General features: G+C 34.8%; 1 protein-coding gene across 2 annotated transcripts in view; it reads left to right on the top strand.

The window, feature by feature from the left end:
* Window positions 1-419: 419 nt before the first annotated feature.
* Window positions 420-25,390, top strand: part of PGAP1 (post-GPI attachment to proteins inositol deacylase 1) — a 114,665-nt gene continuing 89,694 nt past the window's right edge. The window contains exons 1-5 of one of the 2 annotated variants that reach the window (XM_007494555.3): window positions 420-759; window positions 16,104-16,257; window positions 16,706-16,881; window positions 17,737-17,908; window positions 22,272-22,429. In XM_007494555.3, the coding sequence (XP_007494617.1) occupies window positions 616-759; window positions 16,104-16,257; window positions 16,706-16,881; window positions 17,737-17,908; window positions 22,272-22,429 (804 nt within the window). In that variant the 5' untranslated portion in view covers window positions 420-615. The remainder of the gene's footprint in view (window positions 760-16,103; window positions 16,258-16,705; window positions 16,882-17,736; window positions 17,909-22,271; window positions 22,430-25,390) is intronic. The other variant, XM_016433755.2, reaches the window with a different exon arrangement.

Genomic DNA, 25,390 nt, shown 5'->3' with positions numbered 1-25,390 from the left:
TTACGTGCTTTCGAGACCCTCTCGGCCCCTTTGTGTGCACTGAACGGGAGGCTGCCTAAGCTGCAGAGGCTGCCCCGGGAGCCACAGGCCTAGGACGGTGCCTCGCGCCTGTGCTGTTTTCCACGTGAACCAAAAGGTTTACACCTGAAGCAGAAATGGAATCAGGAGTGACACCTGATGGCCTTCCCTTATTCTCCTTTACTCCTTTTCCTTTTAGCCGGCCTTTCTCTCTTCTCCATTTCCTCTTACTCATCCATCTTTTCTCTCTCAATCCCTCTGGCTTCGAAATGCACCAATCCCCCCGCCCATTCCTCCACACTACCCCCTTCCTGGTGGGAATTCTTCACCGCGAGGGAGGGGGCGGGGAAAGGAAAAAAGCACACACACAGTTCCACTCACACCCGCCTAGCATTTTGCGCATGCGTGCTGGCGCCGAACAGCCGCGGGGTCGGGCGGGCTGGCAGGCGGACAGACAGACAGGGGGTGTGGGCGCTGCGTGGGCGCGTGCGCAGACGCGTTTCTCCTGCCTGGTCTCCTAGCTGAGAGTCAATCAGGTTGTAGGTTTCAGTCAGTCTGTCCTTCGCCGGGGCTCCGGGCCTTTGCGCTTGTTGCAAGATGGTCTCCTTGGCCAAAGCCTGGACGGTTACGTTTTATGGGGTTTTGGCGCTTATGGTGGCCCTTGGGATGTGGGATGTATTCTTTGGGTACGAGGAGAACAAGTGCAGCATGAGCTATATGTTCGAATATCCGGAATACCAGGTAAGTGAGGCCCCGTCTCCACCTCCCCCCACCTCCTTCTTTTTCCCCTCACCCCAGCGTACCCCATCCTTGTACTCTGTGACACCCCCTCCCGTTTCACAGCGGGCCCATTCCTATTTAATGGAGCTTGTTGCCCCTTCCCCCAGGTCTCCAATATTCCCCCTCCTTCTGGCCCTACCGAATCCCTCCCCCTAACTCAAACGCTACCCAAGTACCCCCTGCCCCCCCAACAGGTGCCACCAGATACCTTATTATTTTAACTCCCCCTCCCCCCAATATCATGGATGACACCTTTCCCTTTTCTGTAAGCGAGGGTAAGATGCTGCAGAGAGAAAGGGAGTGAGTGTATATGATCTCAAGGCTGCCTGTTGAAAGCATTATTTTCCTTCTTTGTAGAAACTGTGTTCTGTAGGATTTGTTGCTTGGTCACATGCGGTGAGCGAAGGAAAAATAGGTTTCCTTATGGAAGCTATTTGTAGAAACATTTTATAAGCTTACATCTTTTTTGTGTATGTTTTTGTGTGCTAGCTCCTAACAATCCCGACCTGTACCAGTTGCATGCACCACCTGTTCCACGGTGTTATAAGTTTAATATTCAATTCAGACGTTTATTTAAGTACATACTATGCAAAACACTGGCGGATTTACAGCGATAAAAGCTGTGGGAGAGAACAGTATTCTTTAATGAGCGTGCAAAAAAGGCCTGGCCTTGCTTATACCAATTTAACCACGCCCCCCTCTCCCTTCTGTGTATATTCAACCTCAATTTTCTCAGCAATATGGTGTGCTAGAAATGGTTCATAGGTTCAGTATAAAAATGATGGTAATAGTCTAGTTAATTTCTACCTAATAATCACCTTTATCGAAATATGTTTAGTTTTAATTATGATATAGTGTAGTGGAAAGAACATTGGTCTTGGGAGTCGGAAAACCTAGGCTTAGATCTCAATTTCCTGTATTAACTTTGTGACCTTGTGTAAGTCAAAAATCAAAGGTTATTTTTGATATTGCCTTTAAATATGTAATGAAGGAGTTGAATTAGATACTTTCGTCTTTTCTGGTGCTTACATCCTGTAATAAAATAGCTCCTGTTATAAGTCCAAGAAAAACATCTCCATATGGCTTCTAAAACTATAGAAAACATTACAGAAATATTTTGGTAAGTCAGGAAGGAATATAGTAAAATGTCATGGGAAAGTAGTATGTTTTTGTTATATTCTTTACTAGAGCTGTTTACAGTTTTATACAATATTCCATCTGAAGTAGTGATCTGTTTTCTAAGTGCTAAATTCATGAAAATGTACACATGGCTTTTTATTTTTTGATGTGTTTGCTAATTAGAGTTTGGGGTTGGTGATTGGCAAAGAAAATGAAATCGAAATATTGGTTGATAAATTCTCTTTGGCCCAAGATGGCAGAACCAGAAGTAATGAATAGAATGGACAAATAGCAAGTTTAGGCTTGATTACAGAAGTGATGAAATATTGACATTTAATATTAATTTTTGCATTTTACCAATATTTAAATGGTTCTGCTTTATTTCATCTTTCTCATTCAGGAGTTCTTAGCTTTTTTGTATGTAATAGACTCTTTTGTCAGTCTGGTGGATTATGTGGACCCTTTTTCAAAATAATGTGTTAAAATATATTGAATTATAAAGAAACTTAATTTTATTAAAATACAGTTATTAAAATATTTTAAAACAAGTTTAAAGATTCCCTTGCACCATTCTTGATCCTATTGCTCTATCTGAAAATTACTTCCTTTCCATTTTGTTAATTTTATAATTAGAAAGATCTCAATAGACCAAAGTAGGCTACCTTAATTATCTATAATATGGATTTTATTTAAATCAAATTACTGTAGAACAATGGTAATTTCCACTTTTGTGGACTACAAAAAATAGATGAAGGTATTTTAATTGAATCACCACATGTTAGAGTTGGAAGGACCCTCAATGCTCATTTTTCCCATTCCATATATTGTCCTAAAATGTACCAGATATGTGATTATTTATCTTTTATTTGAAGACCTTTTTAGTGATGAGTTGTGTAGTATTTCCTGAGAGAGCTCATTCCATATTATCCTAGCTCTAATTGTTCATTTTTTTCAATATAAGACCCAAATTTGTTCTTTATACATTCTACTTTTTATTATTACTTTTTCTGCCCTATTGGGCCAAGCAGAACAAGTGTCAAAAGACTTGCACATTATATAGGTTCTCAAATACTTTGACATCTATCATGAATCTTCCTCTCACCCCTTGATTTCTTTTTTATGGCTCTATTCCTTGAATTCCTTCAATTGTTTCTCATTTAGCACAAATGTGAATCCTTTCATCATCCTATTCTTCCTGTCAAGATATCTTCTAGCTCAGTGATGGCAAACCTATGGCATGCATGCCAAAAATGGTACACAGAGCACTCTTAGTGGGCACATGCTTCTCCCAACCCCTCCCCCAAAGGTAATTACTGGAAAGGTAGAGGGACTGGGGGGAGGGGAAGCTGCTCCCTTCCCCCTCTCCACCAAGCTTGATGACGAGCCAGCAGACCAATGGGATTGCTTCCTCCTTGGGGTAAGCAGGCAGCCCATAGAGCAATGGGAGGTTGGGGCAGGGCACTGAGTCTCTAGGGGTGTGTGGTATGACACTTGGTTTTGGAGTGGGGTAGGCACAGCACTTGGTCTGGTAGGTGGGGTCAGGACCTCACACTTTGTCTCTAAAAGGTTCTCTAACACTGCTTATCAGTTTCTATCTTGTGTAATAATTAAAAATGAGTTTGACAAATATAAGAATTAAAAGAAAACATTATTGTGGTTTCCATTTATAAAATTAACTTTTAAATCATGAGGCTGTTAGCAGCTTTAGTAGCTTTATTACAGCAGGGTAGAGATAGTAAAGAGTGAAATGTAGGAAGGTGATAAGGGAATTGTCCAGCCTACCACTTTAAGTCTGCTCTGAAGAAATCTAGCTCTCTCCCTGACCAAGTTCCAATCTTCAGCCAGAGAAGTGGAAGAGTTTCAGCCTCCAAAGCAGAAGTCCTCTGAAGTAGAAATGCTCCAAAGCAGAGACACCCATAGAGAAGAAGTGCATACCATGCAGAAAAATCCAACAGAGAGACACCATTGCAAAGGTCCTCCCTCAGCAAGAGCCACCAGCACAGCAGAAGCAGAAGTAACCCAGAATGCTTGGCTGGCTTTTATAAGCAGTTTTCTCCATGTCACTTTGAGTCTCTCAATTTGCCTAGTATTGCCCAGGGGGCAGTGTCTGTGGGATTCACCTCCTGTCCTCTGAGGGTATGAACTCTTATCAAAAGGATTCATAAGTTCCTGACTTATTAAGTTAAAAGGGTGGAGCACTTCAAGTACTTGGTTACGTTAAGATAAAAAAAAAATCCCTTTCACACTTGAAATTCAGTATCCAGAACAGAAAACACTACTTCAGTTTTGGTTTGACAGACCAGAGTACAACAGGACCAGCACTCTTCATTCCTGAACTTTGTTCCTCTTTTAATGCAATCCAAGATTGAATTAACTTTTTTTGTCTGCCAGATCATACTCTTGATTCCTATTGAATTTATAATCTACTACTCTCCCAGAGCTTCTTCAGATAAACTTTTTTCTCTGACTGTATTCTTTCCAATGTTGTTTGTGTATGGTCAATTTTTTTTTCACCTAAGGGTGATACTTTATGTCTAATATGTGTCACTATATTATGTTTGACTTATTATATATTGGGTTCTGGCTTGTTAAGGATTATAACAATTTCACCTAATGTGTTTATCTTTTTCAGCTTTGTTTCAATTACCAATGTGATAAGCATGCTCTATACCAAAGCCATTGATAAAAATTTTTACAAGCATAGAACCAAGGCCAGGTCTCTATGTTACCCCACTGGAAATCTCCTTCCAACCTGATATTGTCCTATTAATGATTGTTCTTTGAATCTAGCCATCTAGACAGTTTTGAATTCATCTCTTATTTAAGCTAAATCTGTATTTTTCATAAGGACAACATCAAAGACCTTGTTAAGTTCTTTGCTAAAATTAAGTAAACAGTATATGTAGCATTCCCTTGTTTAGTAATCCCTGTTGAAAAAAGAATAAGGTTAGTTCTGGTTAGTATGATCTGACTCCCTTCTCAGGTAATCTAGAATTTTATCAGGAATTAAATCAAACTCATTGATATATAGTTTGCAAATATCTTTTTCTTTTCTTTTTTTTTTGAAAATTGTATTAACATTTTTTTATAGTCTCAGTCTACATTTTGCCCATTCTTCTCTTTATAATTTTTTTAAAACCCTTATCTTCTCTCTTAGGATCAGTTCTAAGACAGAAGACCAGCATAGGCTAAGTGATTAAGGTTAAATAACTTGTCCAATGTCACATAGCTAGGAAGTGTCAGAGGTAAGACTTGAACCCAGGTCATCTTGACTCTAGGCCTGGTGCTCTATCCACTGTGCTACCTAGCTGCCCATCCCTCTCTAATTTTTCATGATAAGTATTATTTACTCTATAAGTAATTCATTCATTTAGCATTTACTAAGGGCCTACTTAAGGAGCTTATAGTTCAGTGGGGGAGACAACACTCAAACAACTATGCACAAACAAGATATATAAGGAAATATTAGATATATTATCTATAATTAAATGTAAGAATATTATGAGAAGATCCATTCCTTTTGATTTCTCAAGTTTTTAGTTGAAATGAATATTGGATTTTGTCATAAGTGTTTTCAAAATTTTATGATATAATCAGTTTTATTTATATATGCTGTTAATATAATTTGTTATAGTTTTCCATATGTTAATATGTCATTGTAGCTTACTTGCTATATTTTTCTTTTATGTCAGTGTCATTAGGGATATTTGTATCACAGAAAGAGATTGAAATGGTGTCTTCTTTTTTATTATTATTGCAAAGAGTTTGTATAGTATCAGCATTAATTGAGAGAATTCATTTGTGATTCTGTGTAGTCCTAGAGTTTTTTTCCTTAGGGAATTCATTTATTACTTACTTAATTTATTTTTCTAAATTAGGTTATTTAAATTATGTATTTGGGGTACTTAAAATGTATATCAATTTGGTTAGCATAAAAGTTTCTAATAATTTTCATTGTTTATTCTAAATCTTTAAGATCTTTTTTCAATTTTGATACAATCAATTTGATTTTTTAATTAGCTAATTTTCATCTATTTTATTTTTTTAAAACTAGCTTCCATTTTAATTTATCAATTCAGTTGTTATTTTGCTTGTAGTTTTATTAATATATTCTTAAATTTTTACAATTTCTGCTTTGTTAATTAGTTGGGTTTTTTAAATTGTTCATCAAGTTGTTTTAATAGTATACCTGATTCACTGATTTGGTTTTTCTCTTGTTGATGAAAGCATTTAGAGATGTCAATTTTTCCCTTATTAATGCTTTAACTGCATCTTGTTAAGTTTTGACATATTGCCTAATTATTTCCATTTTCTTTGGTGAAATTTTCTGTTATTATTATATATTGATTTTTGGCCCACCAATTGTTTAGAATGACTTTATTGAGCCCTAGTTATCTTTAAATCCTTTGTTTAAGGACCCTTTATTGAACAGAATTTTTACTGCATTATGTTCAGTAAATAATATATATAACATTTCTGGTTTTTTTTTACATTTTTTATTGGAGTTTTATACCTCAGTACATAATCAGGTTTTGTAAATGTGTTAGGTGTAGCTGATAAATATGTAATTTCTTTCTATTACTATTCTGCTCAAGGTACCTATCATCTCCAAGTTTTCTAAAATTCCATTCAGCTCCTTACTTTCTTGTTTACCTTTTAGTTAGATTTCTCTAGATCTGAAAGGGATCTAATATAATCTGTCCCTATTAGAGATTTGCTATCCTTTTAGTATTTAGCTCCTGTGCTATCAGGTTGTAAATATGTATAATTAAGTATTGTTATTGATTCATTATCTGTTGTGTCTTTCATCATAATGTAATTTCATGCCTCTTTTTATTGTAGCCTTATCTGAGTCCAGCTTACATATGATAGATTTTGCTCCCTCCCTTTATTGTAATGCTGTTTGAATCTTTGTATTTCAAGTCAGTTTTGTAAACAACTTATTATCATATTCAACTTTCTTATCCATGCTGCCACTATTAAATTTTATGAGTGAGTTCATACTACTTGCACTCACAGTTTTGTTTTATATTATGTATTTTCTCTATTCTGGCCTCCTCCCCCCACCTACCTATTTACAAATAAAGAGGTGATAGGAAAGAATTTGACTTAATAATTGGGAACTTCTACATTAAATAGCTTATTTCTTCTCAGTTATGACACTTTTCCCCTCCTTAACCCTGTCTTTATTCCAAATGTTTAATTTTTTCTCTTTTAATCTTTTATTCATGTTCCTTCCTCCAGGAATCAAGATTGTTTTGCTCATGACTATTCCATTACCCTTGCTTTTCTCTCTCTTAATTCTCTGTCCTTTTCCCTCACCTTTGTCCCTTCCAGTTTCCTTTTTGATTTTGATGCATTTCTATATTGAGATCATTATGTGATTGCATATGTTTACAACTATATCAATCTTCCTTTATCCAATTCAGATAAAAGTGAGATTCACGGAATACTTACTTCCCCCCCACTTCTTACTCTGTGCCTATATAATCTTTATGATATGCCCTTCTATAATGCAATAATGATTTTCTTCTTCTTGCTTGCTTCTCTCTATTATGGTATCCTCTCTCTCTTATTTTCATCTTTTCCTAAGATTAAAAAAAGAACAAAACTACCTATAGACCCTCTGTCATTCTTATCTTTCTCTCTGACCCTTATTTCTTATCTCTTTATTAACACGTAAATAATTCATTTTCAGATATTTTTGTTTAGTTACATAAATATATTTTAATTTGATCTCTTGGCACCTGCATTTCCATTTCAAAATGTCTACAAAGTTCTGGTCTTTTTTGTCAGGAATGCTTGCAACCCTCCTCTTCCATTAAAGGTCTCATTTCCTGCCCTATAGAATAGCAGTACCAGGTAGCATCTGTTTAGTTGTAAACATTTACCTCTTGCATTTTGGAATATCATATTTCAATCTCTCTTCTCCTTTATGGTGGTAGCTGCTGAGTCTTATATAATCCCTATGGTGGTTCCTTAGAAGTTGAACTCCTTTTTGGCTCCTTGGAAGGTTTTTTTCTTTGACCTCAAAGCTTTGAATTTGGGTTGTGAAGTTCCTAGAAATTTTCATTTGGGGGTGTCTTTCTGAAGGTGATCAATGGATTTCCATTTTTACTTTGCCTTCTGATTCTAAGAGTTCTGGACAATGTTTATTTTTAATTTCCTTAATTAGGGTGCTCAGACTTTTATTTCCTCCTAAGTGAGTTGTTTTTGATATCTTATTCCTTTTTTAAAATTTTGTTTTAACATTCTTATATTATTCAGTCATTGTTTTCTGTCTGGTCTATTTTAATATTAAGGGCATTTAATTCTTATGGAAGTTTCTTGAGTGAAGTTAATAAAATTTATCCAAATCCAAGAGTAATTATAGATAATGAAGAAGTTAGACACTTTACCAATAAGATCAGGAGTAAAACAAAGATGCTCATTATTATGGTAATACACTGCTATATAACATAGTCCTAGAAATGTTATCTGAAAAAGAAAAAAAGAAATTGAGGGATTAATGGAGAAGAGGGAAAAATATTAATAATTTATAGGTGATACAGTGTTGCACATAGAAAATCCTAGAAAGTCAACTAAAATTTAATTATGAGTTAAAAGCTAAATGCAAATAAATAATAAACATTCATATATATAACCAACAAAACCCAATAGGAAGTGCTAGAAGAAAAAATCCATTCAAAATATCTATAGAAGTAATAAAATATCTGGGAATATATCTTTGAAGATTCCTTTAGGGACTATGCGAATCTAATTATAAAATACCTGTTGCAGAAATTAAGAAACCAAAATAACTGGTGAAACATTAGCTATATATATATATATATATATATATATATATATATATATATATATATATATATATAACTTTTAAAATGTCAATACTGCCTAAATTCTCCCATTTACCTCTCCTATTTGTATAGGATCTATCTACTCCATCTCTCTACTGACCCCCAGTCTCACAGCTCCAAATAAATGCCTTTAAGACATTTTGAACTGGATATTCAGTAGACATCTTTTTTTTTTTAAACAATCATAACCTTTTGTCTTAGAATCAGTGCTAAGTATCCAAGGTAGAAGAGTGGTAAGGGCTAACCAATGGGAATTAACTGTCCAGTGTAACACAGCTAGAAATATCTAAGACTAGAATTAAACCCAAGACCTCCCATTTCTAGGCCCACCTTTCTATCTGCTGAACCACCAAGCTTCCCCTTCTAGTAAACATCTTAAATTCAATATTTCCAAAAGAGAACTCATTATTTTCTTCGTAGATCCTATCCTCCTATCATTGCCTATTACTATAGAGAACATCATTATGCTCTTAGTCTTTCAGACTTGCAAACTAGAAGACATACTGAATTTTTCACTATCTTTCACTCCCCTTTTCCAAATTGTTGTCAAGGTTTGTCAGTTTCACCTTTGCTTTGTTTCTTGAATACACCCCTTTCTCTTTTCTGATACTGCCACCACTCTCTTTGGTGTTACTCTTATCACCTAATGCCTGGTTTATTGTAGTAGCCTGCTGGTGACTCTGCTAGCTTCAAGTGTTTCCCATCCAGTCCATTTTCCATTCAGCAACTAAAGTGATTTTCCTAAAATGCAGATTTGATCAATACTCTCTAAATTCTAGTGGTTTTCTTTTTCCTCCAGAATCAACTACAAAATGGTCATCTGTCAAGAAGCTCACAGTTTAACGGGGGTGATGGCATGCAAAAAACTATGTACAAAAGGAGATATACAGGAGAAAATGGAGATAATTACAGAGGAAAGGCACTAGCATTAAGAGAGATCTGAAAAATATTCTTGAAAAAGTAGGATTTTAACTAGTACCTAAGAAATTAGGGAAGCCAAGATGTCAAAATGAAGAGAGAAAATTCCAAGCATTATCGACAGCCATTGAAAATTTCTAGAGCTGGGAATTAGAGTATCTTGTGTGAAAAACAACAAAAAAAGGTCAAGAATCTCAAGGGTATTAGTGAAGTTGGAAGAAAGGGAGTCTATGATTGACGAGATCTCCAACGTAGTAATTATTTAGGTGATTTGGTATTAATTTTTAAGAGATTGATCAAATTTGTGATATAACATACAGAAGCAAATATAATTGTATTGTTTGATAAACCCAAAGTATACTGGGAGAATGTATCACTATTTAACAAAAACTGCTGGGAAAAGTGTGTAACAGTTTGTCAGAAATTAAGCTTAGATCAGCAGTTTTTATTTTCTCCTAAACTACATGACCTAAATATGAGGTCATATCATATTGTGAATTAGTGGTACAAAGAAGAACTTGCCTTTTGGATATATAGATTAGGGAGGAGTTCGTGATAAAACAGGTGTTTGGAGGAAAACCATAAGATAAAATGAATAATTTGCATCGCATAAAATTTAAAAGTTTTTGCACAAACAAATATAAAAGAGTAAAGATAAGAAGGAAACAGATAACTAGGGGAAAATCTCTAATAAATTTCTTTGATAAAGATTTCACATCCAAAATATATAAGGATTGATTCAAATATATAAGACATTTATAAACTATTATACAATAAATAAATGATCAAAGAATATGATTGGATTTTTCAAAGGAAGAAATGCAAGCTATCATCAATCATATGAAAAAATATTCCTAATGACTAATAATTAGAGAAATGCAAATTAAAACAACCTTGGGGTACTACTCACACCTATCAGACTGGCAAAGATGACAAAAGTGAAGAATGACAAATGTTAGGGACTGGGAAAACAGGTACATTCATTTTATATAGTTTTTATATATGTATATGTATGGGTACATATATACACAGATACATAAATATACAATTTATGATATGTGAAAGTAATGGAATATTATTGTGTAATAACAAATGATGAAATAGATTGTTTCAAAGGGAACTGGGAAGATATGCTGATAAAGAGTAGTAAGTAGAACTAGGAGAACAATTTATCAATTGATAATATTTTAGAGAAAAACTTTGAAAGACTTTAGAATTCTAATCAACATGGTAAAACCCAAGGTGAAAAGAATGACTGTGAAACATGCCACTTATCTTTTGACAGATAGAAGGGAAAGGGAGGTAAAAAGCATTTATTAAGTCCATGCTATGTGCCAAACATTGTGATATGTTCCTTATGATTACTATCTCATTTTATACAAAAATCCTGGGACGATATTACCCAGATTTTATCGTTGAGAAAACTAAGGCCAACTGCTTTAAGCAACTTGCCTGGTATCACACAGCTACTAGGTATCTGAGGTAAGATTTGAATTCAGGTTTTACTAATGCCAGACCAAGAGTTTTATCTATTGATCTACCTCAGTGCTTATATAAAATGAAAAAGCCTTCATTTTTGTATTATGCAGTTATGCACTTAGAGATTTATTTTTTGAGATTTTTTTATTTGATCATTGGAGAGAGAGGAGAGATTAATTAAAATACTTGTTCAATGAAAAAATAATAAACAATCCTCCACAAGATAAAATAGCAGTTCCCTATCCACAATAGAACAAAATGATTTCTATATATGAATCAAAGAATCTTTGTTACATAGAACTAAAAAAATTGATTACTTGAAACCCATGGAAAAAAAAAGAGCCTTTGTATCTTATTTCAAAAAATCATGGGAAATGACTTAAATGTTTTTCTTTAATTAAATTTATTTAATTAATTAATTTAGAATATTTTTCCATGGTTACATGATTCATGTTCTTTCCCTCCCCTCCTGGAGCTAATGAGCAATTGTGGGTTTTACATGTATGACTCAAATTTCTTAGAACCATATGGCTAAGTCAAAATAGAGAGATTCTTCCAATCACCTCCTGAAATAAACTCCAAAATTAAAACTCCTTGAAACTCAGGATGATACACCCTTAATTTGGTGTGTATTGTTGATCATAAGGATGATAGTAGCCCAAATCCTCAAGAGAAGTTTAAAGACACTGGAAAGATTAAGAAAGGGCCAGGGTATGATGGACCCTAAAAGAACAGAAGATTTTATATTTTGATCCTAGAGGTCATGGGAATCTACTGAATTTTATCGAGTATGGGAGAGGGGATGTTATAGTCACTTTTATAGCTAAGAGGAGAATGGTCTGAAGTGAGGAAGAGGAGTCAGTGAAACCAACCAAAACATTATTGTAGTAGTCTACATGTGAGGTAATGAGGAATTTTATCAGGATGGCATCCATATTAGAAGAGACATGGGGATTTAGAAATGTTTTGAAGGTAGAACTGTTAGGGATTAGCAGCAGATTGCTAAGTAAGATGAATGTGGTGAGTGACTGATGTCCCAGTTGTGAGCATGAGTGACCAGGAGAATAGTGATGCCCTTGCCAGTAATGGGAAGGTCTGGAAGAGGGGAAGGTTTTGGAGAAAATATAATGAATTCTATTTTGGACATATTGAGCTTGAGATTTCTGTAGAATATCTTAAGTCAAGATGTGTAAAAGGCAGTTGGTGATACATGATAGGTATTCAGAAGGGAGTTTAGAGCTGGATAAATTGATCTGAAAATTATATACATAGTGATGATATTTGACTAGATCATGCAATAAGATATTTGAGAGGAGAGAAGATAGTGAAGAGGGCTAAGAGGAACCAGGACAAAGATTCTAATCAAGGAAATAGAATACTTGTGGGTAAAGGCAAAATCTAGTAGATAACTATCCCTATAAGTGGCTGAGGTAGGGTGAGGGAATGGATTTGTGCCAAAGAATTGGGAAATTGCTAATTGAGGGATTATGTGGGTATTAAATTCTCCTAATAAAAGGACAAGAACTAGGGAGGAGAAGAATATGGTGAGCCAGGTACTAGTTACCTACCAAATATATTAGCAGTCAGATGCAGAAAAAGTAGATGACACTCAAATTATTTAGATCAGTGTACCTTTAATAAAAGCTGTATGTAATAGAGGAAGGTGAAACTATTTGCAAAAATGGAATATGTGGACAAATTTCTTTTTTTTCTCCTGTTATTTATACTATTCCTATACATCTATTGCTCTTGACTGGATTAGTCACGGCTGCATATTTATAGATATTTTAAGCCTGTTAGATTTTAATTGTAGCTATTGTTTCCTTTAAATGTTCTTCCTCATTTATTTATAAATATTTAGTGTGTGCTGTACAGCAATCAACACAGAATTCTTTCCACTTTTTAGATTTGGACAATTCTGACAAAGCAAAAAGATTCAGAAGCATTGGTTTTCTTTTTAAACAGTAGTTTAGTGGTGTTCTTAGATGGTGGATTTGTTTTGTGGAATTACATGATTATATTTGAAAATTTGAGTCAAGTATTTTACTCTTAACTGTGATATTGGTTGAAGTTTAAATAAATTAAATCTAGTAGAGGCCAAATTTGGATACTTCAGGATTCATAGGGGTATTTTCTCTAGTGCAGATTACATGGCTTTTATGTGATTTTCATTCATGTTCTATAAGTCAACCATAAAAGATAGACTCAACTTTTTTTTTCCATATGTATAAATTTATTTAATTATTATTATTTTTACATTTTTATTTAGTCAATTTAGAACATTATTCTTTGGTTACAAAAATTGTATTCTATCCCTCCCTCTCCTACCCCCACCTTTCCCATAGCCCACGTGCAATTCCACTGGTAGACCCAACTTTTTAAAAGTAATTTTTTTACTGATATATTGTTATTAAAATCTATACAGGGGGCAGCTGAGTAGCTCAGTGGATTGAGTTCCAGGCCTAGAGAGAGGAGGTCCTAGATTCAAATTTGGTCTCCGACACTTCCTAGCTGTATGAACCTTGGGCAAGTCTCAACCCCTATTGCCTAGCCCTTATCACTCTTCTGCCTTTGAACCAATACATAGTTTTGATTCTAAGGTGGAAGGTAAGGGTTTTTTTTTTTTAACCTATACATGTAAAATTAATCTATACAGTTTTAAAATTATCTTACAAAAAACAAACAACTATTTTACACAGCATAATTTGGTATACATCTGTTACCAGAACACTGGATTATATTCATTCACTTTGACTTTTTTTGGATGCTATTATTATATTTGATTTGTTTTATTACCATGTTAGGAAGAAAGTTGTCTAACAAGTCTTTGGACATCTATTTAATGGTAACCCAATCTTTAAATGGCTCAATTTTTTAAATGACTCACAAACTACAGGAAGTTTTTCACTTTTGTTTGAAAAAAGGTTCTGGTTATAGATTTGGTGAGTAAGGTGAGCCAGATACAGTCTACACCAGTCAGAAATTCTACATTGAAGAATATTTGTTTCAATGGAAATTACACCAAGTAATTGACATGAATCAGACAATTTAATGTTATAAAATATATTAAAAGTTTTCTGTATTTTCTTCATTCCAGTTTCCTTAGTTAATTTCTGTTTTGGTTTCAAGAGGATGTTGACTGTAGTTTCAGTTAGAAGTTACCACCTTCTATATATGTACACTCTGCATATTTGTTTCTTTAATAATTCTAGTTTTTTTTAAACTCTTACCTTCTGTCTTGGAGTCAATACTGTGTATTGGCTCCAAGGCAGAAGAGTGGTAAGGGCTAGGCAATGGGGGTCAAGTGACTTGCTCAGGGTCACACATCTGGGAAGTGTCTGAGGTCACATTTGAACCTAGGACCTCCTGTCTCTAGTCCTGGCTCTCAATCCACTGAGCCACCCAGCTACCCCTTCTAGTTTTAAATATGTATAAAACTGATCCCAAACCTCTTGGGTATTTGGTCTTATGACATGTTTTGGTACCAATTCAACACTTCAGATGTTCACTTACTATCCTTTTCTCTTGTTATGTGATTAACCATTTTTCTCTACTCATCTTTATCTTGTACCCCTTCTTCCATGAAAGTCTCTTTTGATAGATTCAATGAATGAATGCATATGAAACATTTATTAGCATTTACTTATTTTATTGACCATGTATTAAGTGTGTCAAAATGCTTAGGGTTGGGGTTAAAATTCAAAAGTGAGTTTTTCTTTGCCCTCAACTAGAATATATTCTAATAAGGGGAGACGGCAATTGGCAAGTAGTGTTTTGGACTGAGAAATCTTGATGAGTGAAGCATGGTGAGTGATGACATAAGGGAATTGATTTAAAGTAGTGATGGCAGTATGGATTTGATTATAATTCCCAGAGGAAGAGATGGGGGTCTGGAGAGTTATATGTGAACTCCACAAGGCAGATGGCAAGAAAGTAACTGGGGTGGAATTTGAAGCATGACTTGGATTGGCTAGATATGTTAGGCCATGGTATACTAGCATCATAGATGACAAGTTAGGGTGGAATGTAAGCTTCTTGAGGACAAAGCTTTTCATTTTCTTTTTTGTATATTGTCAGAACTTTCCATGATATTTTGCATGTCATAGGAGATCATTAAATGTTTTACTGAAATGAATTAGTAATAGGATGCAGATGACTTAAACTATTTTGTCGTAGTACATAGTGTCATTTGAGACAGTCACTGACCTTGGAATTTTATTGGCATAAGGAATTTCTTGATGAGGAAGCTCTATTCACCAATGCAGGTTGGAAACTTTGCTATTTATTGTTTAAGTCATTGAAGTTAAGTTATTTCCTAGTCACATAGTCATTATATGTAAGAAGTGGGACTTGAACACAGTTCTCTGTCTACCACAGCATACTGCCTTTATGTTGTTTGAACAGTACCAAATATATTGGACATATATGAAACTTTTCCCCTTTGAAGTAATAACCAAATCAAAATACAATAATATAAACTATTTAGTACCTTGGTGATAGTTAATAATTTATACATCTGGCCTTGAAGGCAGAAACAAATGCTAATATCTTGATTCATCTGTGTAAGAAATATAGGATTTTCTCAAAAAGCCTGGCTACAGTGTTAAAATGTATTCTCTGAATGCATTCATTATGAGACAGTATATCAAGTAGAGAAATCATAAAATCAGCACATTTAAAAATAACTAGTTTTTTTTTTAAACTTAGGTATCAAATATAACATGACAAGCATTAGGGACATGAATTACTTATGCTCCAGAAAGAGAGAATTAGGGATGCATTATTTTGTTGATTTTGTCAATATGTTTAATTTATACTATTTGATTCTAATAGTGCTTTGCTGAGGTAGTTAGTGTATTTTCCTAGTATTCGTTGACCTGAATTCTTTAGAAAAGTTAATGATTTGTGGTTAAAATGTTTTTCTTTCTACAGAAAATCAACCTTCCGCACAAACTGACCAAACAGTATCCAACTTATGAGTTGTATTTATATGGAGAAGGAAGCTATGCCCAGGAAAACAAAAATCTCATGTTAACAGGGATTCCAGTTCTTTTCCTTCCTGGTAATGCTGGAAGTTATAAACAAGGTAAGTAAGACTGTTGTAAGTGAATTTTGAAAGATAATGAATTAGAGCCTTTTCATCTCTACATTGTGATTAGTATTGTGTTAACTTTGGGGGTAGGGAAGCTTTAAAATAAATATATAGCATCTTGTTCTCAAAGAATTTACAATCTAATTAAGATAATATTTACTTTGGAAGTAGGGAATAGAACTAAATACTGTAATCACTATATAGTTATTTGGAGTGACCTTCAATTCTAGACTGGGAATAATATTTTTTTAATAGAAAGGATGATGCTTCTGGAATAAAGGCATTTCATTGTTGGTTGCTCCTTGTTACCATTCTAAATATGCTAATTATGTTTAGGACCTAGTGGGCAGGTCGTTATTTGAAAAAAGAGGCTTTGTATTGTAATATTTATCAAAATTATTTTGGAGTTCCTTAAAAGAATTTCTCCCCTTTTCCATTCCAGTTCGTTCTCTTGGTTCTATAGCACTCAGAAAAGCAGAAGACATTGACTTCAAGTACCACTTTGATTTTTTTAGTATTAACTTCAATGAAGAGCTAGTGGCACTATATGGTGGAAGTCTTAAGAAACAAACAAAATTTGTTCATGAATGCATTAAAATAATCCTTAAGCTCTATGAGGTAAGATGTTAAATGGTAGACTGTCATCTTTTTTCCTTATGAAGCAGTATATGTTATTTAAGTAGTTTATGGGTTTCTTCACATTGAGGTATCATTTGTTTCAAAGTTATTAAGAATTAGACTCTAGGGATATTAATTGTTTTGTATATGTGTCTGTGTACTCAATTGTGGTTTCTAAAATTCAGAATTAATTCACAATAAAATTTCTTGTGATGAACTTGAATTTTTTTAGGGGGTTGGTTGGGATATTAGTAGTTAACAGTTATTACTAAGAAATGTAATTGCTAATAATTCACTATGCTTATATAGTGCCTAGCAGTTATATTTTCATTTTAAGTATTGGCCATTTTTCAATGACTACATGACAAGTCATTTCTGCATCGATTAATAAATTTCAGGCTTCAGTTTATGTGATTTAGTATTAAAAGCAGCATTTGGTAATAAATATTTGGATCTCTGGTAGGTTACCAAGAAAACACACATAAAACACAGTCCCTGCATGGAAGGCGCATATAACTTAATATAGAGAGAACAAGACATGAATGGTGTGTCTATATAATGATTGATTTTTTTAATAAGCCATACATGAAAATTAGTCTCATTACTTTGTTATTCATATTATATACATATATTATGCAGAGTAATAAGACAGTATCTAATGATTTTGTAGTATAGAGAGTAGGCTAAATTAAAGGAGATAATAGTCCAATAGTGAGGATATAGAATTGCAATCTTAGATGAATTTTGAATGTACAGAAACCAGGGACATTACAGATCTAATCCTTGTTCCTTCTAAACTGATGCTTTCAAAGATGCTAAGCCTTATTTATACTTGGGATTTTTTGTTTTTCACAGGGTCAGGAATTTGCACCAAAAAGTGTTGCAATTGTTGGTCATTCTATGGGTGGCCTTGTTGCAAGAGCATTGCTTACAATAAAAAATTTTAAACCTGAACTGGTAAATCTTCTGGTTACCCAAGCTACACCTCATACTGCACCTGTAATGTCATTAGATAGCTATCTCACTGGTAAGTATTTGAAGACAGGTTCTGCACTTATGAATATAATGTCCTCTTCTACCTCGCTTTTCATTAGCCAGAGAGATGATATTATTTTTCTCTCTCTTTGTTAATAATGCTTCTAATAAATTCTCAACATCCAACCAAGTGGGGTCAAAAGTTCTGAATATGTTCTCTAATTTTTTTATAATTAATATTGGTTTGTCCTCAAATGATGGCATATCTTCCTTCAATTTTTTTAAATCCTCGGGGCTAAAAGATGTATGATGTCTTACCGATACCAAGTTTCCATTTTTATTAAAAGTGGGTACTTCCCTTAAAGGAAATAAGCTATCTGAATTATTTGGTACTCCTGTTTCTAGGCTGCTTGCTCCATTTTCAATTGGGTAAGTCTGAGAAATAGAAGAGTTAGGCACATTAAAGGGAAGGGTTTGTTGTTGTCCCATAGTGCCAGAAAAATCAGAGGTAGGGTGTGAATTTAGGTTAGAATGTGAACTTAAAGTGGATTGTGTAGGGTGAGAAGGAGGAGCCAAGGAAGAAGTGTGAAAGGATACAGAGGTGTTTGGATTGGAGGAATCAGTAAGGTGTGAAGTAGAGGGATTAACAGATCAGAAGTGTGGGTGGGGTGTGAACTTAGAGTTGATTGTGTTGGGTCAGAAGCATGAGCAGTGGGAGGAGTGGGTGGGTTTTCTGAGGCTGAGGGGGCAGGGGAGGGGTGGGTTCGTTAAGAGGGTTATTGTCCAGAGCAGGGTGGGACAGAGATTCTGATAATGTTCTTAACTCTTTGTTAATGCTTCTTATGCTTCTTATAAAAGCTACAATTGGGGGCAGCTGGGTAGCTCAGTGGACTGAGAGCCAGGCCTAGAGATGGGAGGTCCTAGGTTCAAATGTGGCCTCAGCTACTTCCTAGCTGTGTGACCCTGGGCAAGTCACTTGACCCCCATTGCCTAGCCCTTACCACTCTTCTGCCTTAGAGCCAAAACACAGTATTGACTCCAAGACGGAAGGTAAGGGTTAAAAAAAAAAAAAGCTACCATCTCTCCCTGACTTTCCTCTATAAGCTCCTGTTGAGTATTTAGTTCTTCAATTTGTTGAATATTAGAGGGAGCACTTGGTTGGTTTGACTGAGAAGTGAATTCTTCAAGGAAATACAATATTAAAATTACAACAATCAAAAACTCAGGGGAAAGTAGTATGTCAATTAGATTTTGCCATAAGTTCCATGGGATGAGCCCTTTCAGAGAGACAAGGAATTCTGTATTTATAAGATTGGTCATGGGGCTGATGAGCCAGCTGTTAAGTAAGCTGCAGACCAATGCTTGTACTAAGAAAAGAACAAAGTATTTACTGAAACTCCAGTTGTTAACTAAGTTCTGAACTGTCTGTAACTCCATATTTCTAAAGTAAACACTTGGGAAGCAGGACAAGATCAAAAACCTTTCCCAGGTTTTTCTAGTCCTAATTTAGGCAGTTGCTAGCCAGGACCTTAGGGCCCTGTTGCTAAGATCTAAAACAGCTTAATTTAAGGACAATCAAAAAGGTTTTTTACTCACCCTTTCTTGCAGCTGTATTTCTTCAAGCCAAATTAAAAAAGAAAACAAAACTGACTGATAGAGCAAGTAATAAAGAGAGAAAGGAAAGAGATTTCACAGAAACTTTTTGAGGGTTTTCTCACCAATTTCGTGGTCAGCCATAAACTGTAAGAATTAAAATAGTGGGAGACTTAAACTGTAAGAGTTAAAATGGTTGAGGTTATAAACTGTAGTGAGTAAAATAGTGGAAGATATAAATTGTAGTAGATATAAGAGTGGGTAAGTAAATTGTGACTGCGGAAAATATGTTTTCATTACAGTGTCTTGTTTTAAATCAAATATAAGGTAGTCGCCAGGGAAATATTCCCAATTATGAATATACCCAAGTCAACTGGGTTTTATAGAGATTTTAATTAATAATACAATGAGGAGTCAAAGAAAGAGAGAAAGAGAGAAAAAGAGGAAATAATGAGAAAGAGATAAGCCGGCCCTGGCCAGTCCTGGCCAACCCAGGCCTAACCCCTAAGAGAAAAATCAGTCAATTCTTAATCACTCACCACAAGATCTGTCCAAGCAAGAATATAGACAGCAGTTCAGCCAGCCATCCTTCTCCAGAGAGAAGACTGTCCTCAAGAGACTTTTTCTTTTCCTTATATAGGGAATTTTTCCTTTGTCACCTCCCCTAAGTCCTTACATCTACCAATCACAGTAGACGTTTTCCAAAGGACTGGCCATTCTTAATTCACATTTTGTTATCACCTTCTTAATTCACATCTTGCTCTCACCTTTTCTGGGTAGACTAAAACTTCTGAGTAATTCACATCAGGAAAGCTCTGAGTAAGTTTTCACCTCTTTGCTCCTTGTAAGTTCATAAGTTGCCTGACCTTTATAGGTACTTAGCACCCCTTTCTAAAAATAGGCATGGCTTAAGTACGGGTTTAAGTACTTTTCATTGTTCAGCAAGGATTTTTCTCCTCTAAAGCAGTCTTAAGTACGAGTGGAGTAGAGGTCTTCCCATTTCTGATCTAAGTAGAGTTCTCACTTTCCAAATGGGGAATGTCCCAGTAGGGAATTGTTCCAATGGAGAATTCCCCAATGGGGGATTTCTTAACTTTCACAAGTCTGAGAAATTTCAAGATTCACACTATTGATTACTAATTTATTTAGATTATGTATCCAAGGAAGTACTGATGACATGTGCTATGAACCAGAACATACAAAACAATATTTCATTTGCTTTTTCAGCAATTTGAATAGAGAATGAGCATTTCTCAGTTGTTAGTTGTTAAATAGAACAAATTGGTTTATACTCACATTTGAATTGTGATTATGCAAGTAAATCAGATAGAAAGTGGAAATATAAATAATATTGCATATACTATATTCTGAGGCATTTTGGAACTAAATGTCACAGAATGAATAGAGCTTATTAATGAAACATATCTTATTTTTGGAGTATGACAATATGTATTTTTAAAAACTCAGTTCTTGGGGGCAGCTGGGTAGCTCAGTGGATTGAGAGTCAGGGAGGTCCTAGGTTCAGATCTGGCCTCAGACACTTCCCAGCCATGTGACCCTGGGCAAGTCACTTGACTCCCATTGTCTCGCCCTTACCACTCTTCTGCCTTGGAGCCAATATACGGTATTGACTCCAAGACGGAAGGTAAGGGTTTAAAAACAAAAACAAAAACTCAGTTCTTGCTAGTCCAGTCTTATACTAATTGGAGTCAGGGTGCTTTGCAGAGTATTAAGATGTGTGAAAACAAGTTTGTTTTGGAAATGAAAATTTCTTTACCCCACTTTGTAAACTTAGAACAAGGTCCCTTTCCTACATGTGTTGTATAAGCTCTTCTAGATTAGGGACTATCTCACTTTCTCTATTTATATCCCTACCATTTAGTACAGTGCTTGATCCAAATAAGTAAACAATATATATGTATTAATGTCATAAAAATTCAGAGATGACCATACATTCATTTTTATTTTTTAACTTTCTGGCCACTACTATTATATTGTACAAATGAATAATTTGGATGGCATTGCCTGGAATTCTGAAATAATGTAGCAGTTTAGCTACTATCATAATTTATTGCCAAAAAGTAAATTTATACCATGAGAGAATCTGACTCAGCAGTCCTCAGGATGAATTTTGCTTTAGTCTTTTCCCCAACATGTACTTATCCTATATCAACTTTTCAGTAGGGAAACATTTTTATTATATTGTTGCTGCATTGCTTTTAATAGTCTTAATGGCAAACTCAGGTTAAAGATGATGTAAAATAACTATAAACTTGTGTAGCATATTCCTAGGACTCTAGGAGTTAGGAACAATTTCCTAAAGGTAATATTTAAAAGCCTTGGTGTTAAAACTGACCATACTTGGGACACTACATAGGATATGGAAGGCTTAAAGTTCTTCTGTGGAGGCAGGCTCTGGTCGTTTTGATGAGTTTAAGACTTATTATTTCCTGATTAAGTGTATTTCTCATTGATTAAAAATGATCCAGATGAAAAGCATGACAATTACCTATAGCTTTGCTTCCATGAATATGGGGTTGATAAAATTAAATATATAATAATATTATATAAAAATATAAAATTTATAGGCATTATTTTTTTTCCTTTTTCTGACTAGCCAAACTACTGGCTACCCTGATCTATTGGCAAGGTTGAAGTAGATGATGAGGTTTATGTTGGTATTCTATTCATTTTTAAGACAAAACAATGAGAATTGTACATTGTTGACTTCTAATCCATTTGAATTTTCAGTTTAATCATAGACATTATAAAAATGTTATTACATATTAAAGTTACCCCTTTATTCATTTTTTTTCTTTCAGATTTTTACAGAACAGTAAACAACTATTGGATACTGAATTCTCAAGACATAAAACTAATCACTCTCTCTGTAGCTGGAGGATTCCGAGATTATCAAGTTCGATCAGGACTGGCTAGCCTAACAAGACTAAGTCATGAGACCAAGACTTTATCTGTTCTGGTAATCAGTTTTGTTGATTTTGGATTTTTTTTCCCCTAGGCTTTACTAGTTAAGGAAGAGAAGGCACTAGCAATTGGGATTAGGAAATGCTTCCTTTAGAAGAATGGTGCCTAAAATGCATCTTGAAGGAAGAGAGAAATTCCATGAGTTCAGGGAAAGCAGTGAGGGATGTGGATAGGGGGCACTCTATTCATGATTATAACCAGTATAGAAGTATCAATCATATATTGGCATGAGAATAAGAGATAGAACCCCTTGGGTGAAGAGCAGAGAGCAGGCCATGGCAGAGAGAATGTTGTCCATTGAAGCTGGCAAGTTAGGTTGAGGCCAAGTTGTGAAGGAATTTAAAAGCTAAACATGTAAGTTTATATTTTATCCTAAGGGTAATCTGAACTACTGGAATTTGAGTAAGGTAGTGACATGATCATTTCTATACTTAAGAAAAATTATTTTGGCAGTTGTGTGGAGGAGGAACATAGTAGGAAGGGAGACCAGTTATGTGACTGTGGAAATAATATAATCCAAAGTGATGATGGAAAATATTATGTAGTTCTCCCTGTTGCTTAGATAATAGCTTTGAATATATTTGCAATATGTTAATGTTAAAGCTGATTTGAAGAATGTAACTAAAACTGCATAGTGGTTTGATATCTGTGTTTTGTTATATAAAACTAATGATAATAAAGATTAGCCATTTCAATTGCTTTGGATAGCTTTATGGCTTCCTGTCCACTCAAATAGATCCTTGGTCTTTTATCCATCATTGACAACTCTATGGCTTCTTGCATACTTAAGGAAATATTCTTATTTATTTGTCTACTCCCTGTATACCTCCAAGTTTAATTGGAGAAAGATTTAAAATGTTTTTCATTCTACACTCTCCAGCCAGATACTTAGTTTCCTTGTCTACTTGGTGACTACTCTCTAGCCTCCCATTATATCCCTTTATAGATACCCTTTGATTGATTCCATCTGCATTTAACCATCTTACTTAATCACCTGGTCCCTTTACAAAAGGAGGAACACTCTGTGGAGCAAAACTTTTATTAATACAAATTGCTTAATGGTACCAAGACACTAATGCAACAACATTAATAAGATGAAATGCAGAAAAATTGTATAGAGAGGATAATAAACAGTGATGTTTTGAGAAAGGCTAGTATAGTTATTAATCAATGAATGAATGGAAAAATATTTATAAAGTGCTTGTGATGTGTCAAGCATTGTATTAAGTGATGGAGTTATAAACAGAAAAGCAAAAAAAATAATAAAAATGATTAATAATTAATAACAATAAGTTCCCATAGGAACTTATAATAGACTGAGATAATCCAGATAAGTGGCCAAGGAAGAATATTTTGGTTTAAAAAGTTACAGGGATGATAAGTGGAATCTTGGGAGAGTAGATCGATATACCCTTTATAGGAAAAGTGACAGTCTATTTGATAATAGCTCCAGAATTGGAAAGAGTGAAGTTTGGGAGAGGATACTTTTGTGGCAGCATGGTGGCTAGTGAAGAGAAGTCCAGAGAATGAGGTGAAGCATGGCTAGATTCCAGGTCTTGATGTAGTGGACAATTACTATTCAGAATAACTGGGTCCCATGGCAGTAGTTCTGCAGATGAAAAGATTAAGACTTCTAGGGCTTGGTTTTTGGTTTAAGTACATGGCAGCTGGCAAGAAGATGAAGGAAAGCTGTTTGTATGAACAACAGAGAAACAAAATGTCTAGTGTTCAGGAAGCAAGCACCATCTATTGATATCAGTCACTTTCTAGTCGTGGTTAGTTCCCATTAGATCATGCAATTATCCTCAAAAATTCAGTATTCTTTTATTTATTTTTCTTGGCATAAATATTCCATGGAGAGATAGATTCTTAGTTGAACTTTTAGGCACCACTTCTCTTGATTGATCTCTCTAATCTTCACCTGAATCAACAAACTCACATATATCCACTAGGACTTTTTCTCCTTTTCTGAGTTCTGTATGATATTACCCAAATAAAACAATGCCCCAGAAGAGAGTGAGTCTAGTTAGTCTTCAGTTTATATACTCTGACTTAAGTTCATTCCCTTAGTGTAACTGATCATTCAATTTCATTGGTCTGCTATCTACAGGAATTTTCTCTCTACAAGTTATCTTCTCAAACCTTCTTGTTATCCAAACCCTAATTCTAACTGATTTATTTGTGGCAGGACTGACTAGTTAGTAAAAAGGGGAGGGTAAACCTTTGAGATTGTGCTTCCCCTTTTTTTAAAATTAAGTTTGTTTAATTAATTAATTTAGAATATTTTTCCATGGTTCTATGATTCATGTTCTTTCCCTCTTCTCCTCTCACCTCCCTCCCATAGCCAACAATCAATTCCACTGGGTTTTACATGTGTCATTGATCAAGACCTATTTCCAAATTATTGATATTTGCACCAGGGTGATCATTTAGAGTCTACATCCCCAATCATATCCCCATCGAACCATGTGATCAAGAAGTTGTTTTTCTTCTGTGTTTCTACTCCCAGTTCTTTCTCTGGATGTGGATAGCATTCTTTCCTTTAGGTCCCTCACAATTGTCCTGGATTATTGCATTGCTGCTAGTAGAGAAGTCCATTACATTCGATTGTGCCCCAGTGTATCAGTCTCTGTGTATAAAGTTCTCCTGGTTCTGATCCATTCACTCTTCATCAGTTCCTGGAGGGCATTCCAGTTCACATGGAATTCTTCCAGTTCATTATTCCTTTTTAGCACAATAGTATTCCATCAACATATACCACAATTTGTTCAGCCATTCCCCAATCGAAGGGCATCCCCTCTTTTTCTGATTTTTTGCCACCACAAAGTGCGGCTATAAATATTTTTGTACAAGTCTTTTTTCTTATGATCTCTGTGGGATATAAAAGCAGCAGTGTTATGGCTGGATCAAAGAGCAGGTAGTCTTTTTGCACCCTTTGGGCATAGTTCCAAATTGC

The sequence above is a fragment of the Monodelphis domestica genome, chromosome 4, assembly GCF_027887165.1.
Source record: "Monodelphis domestica isolate mMonDom1 chromosome 4, mMonDom1.pri, whole genome shotgun sequence".
Classification (NCBI taxonomy): Eukaryota; Metazoa; Chordata; class Mammalia; order Didelphimorphia; family Didelphidae; genus Monodelphis; species Monodelphis domestica.
The sequence above is the reverse complement of the archived record's forward strand: the minus strand, read 5'-3'. Positions and strand labels throughout refer to the sequence as shown.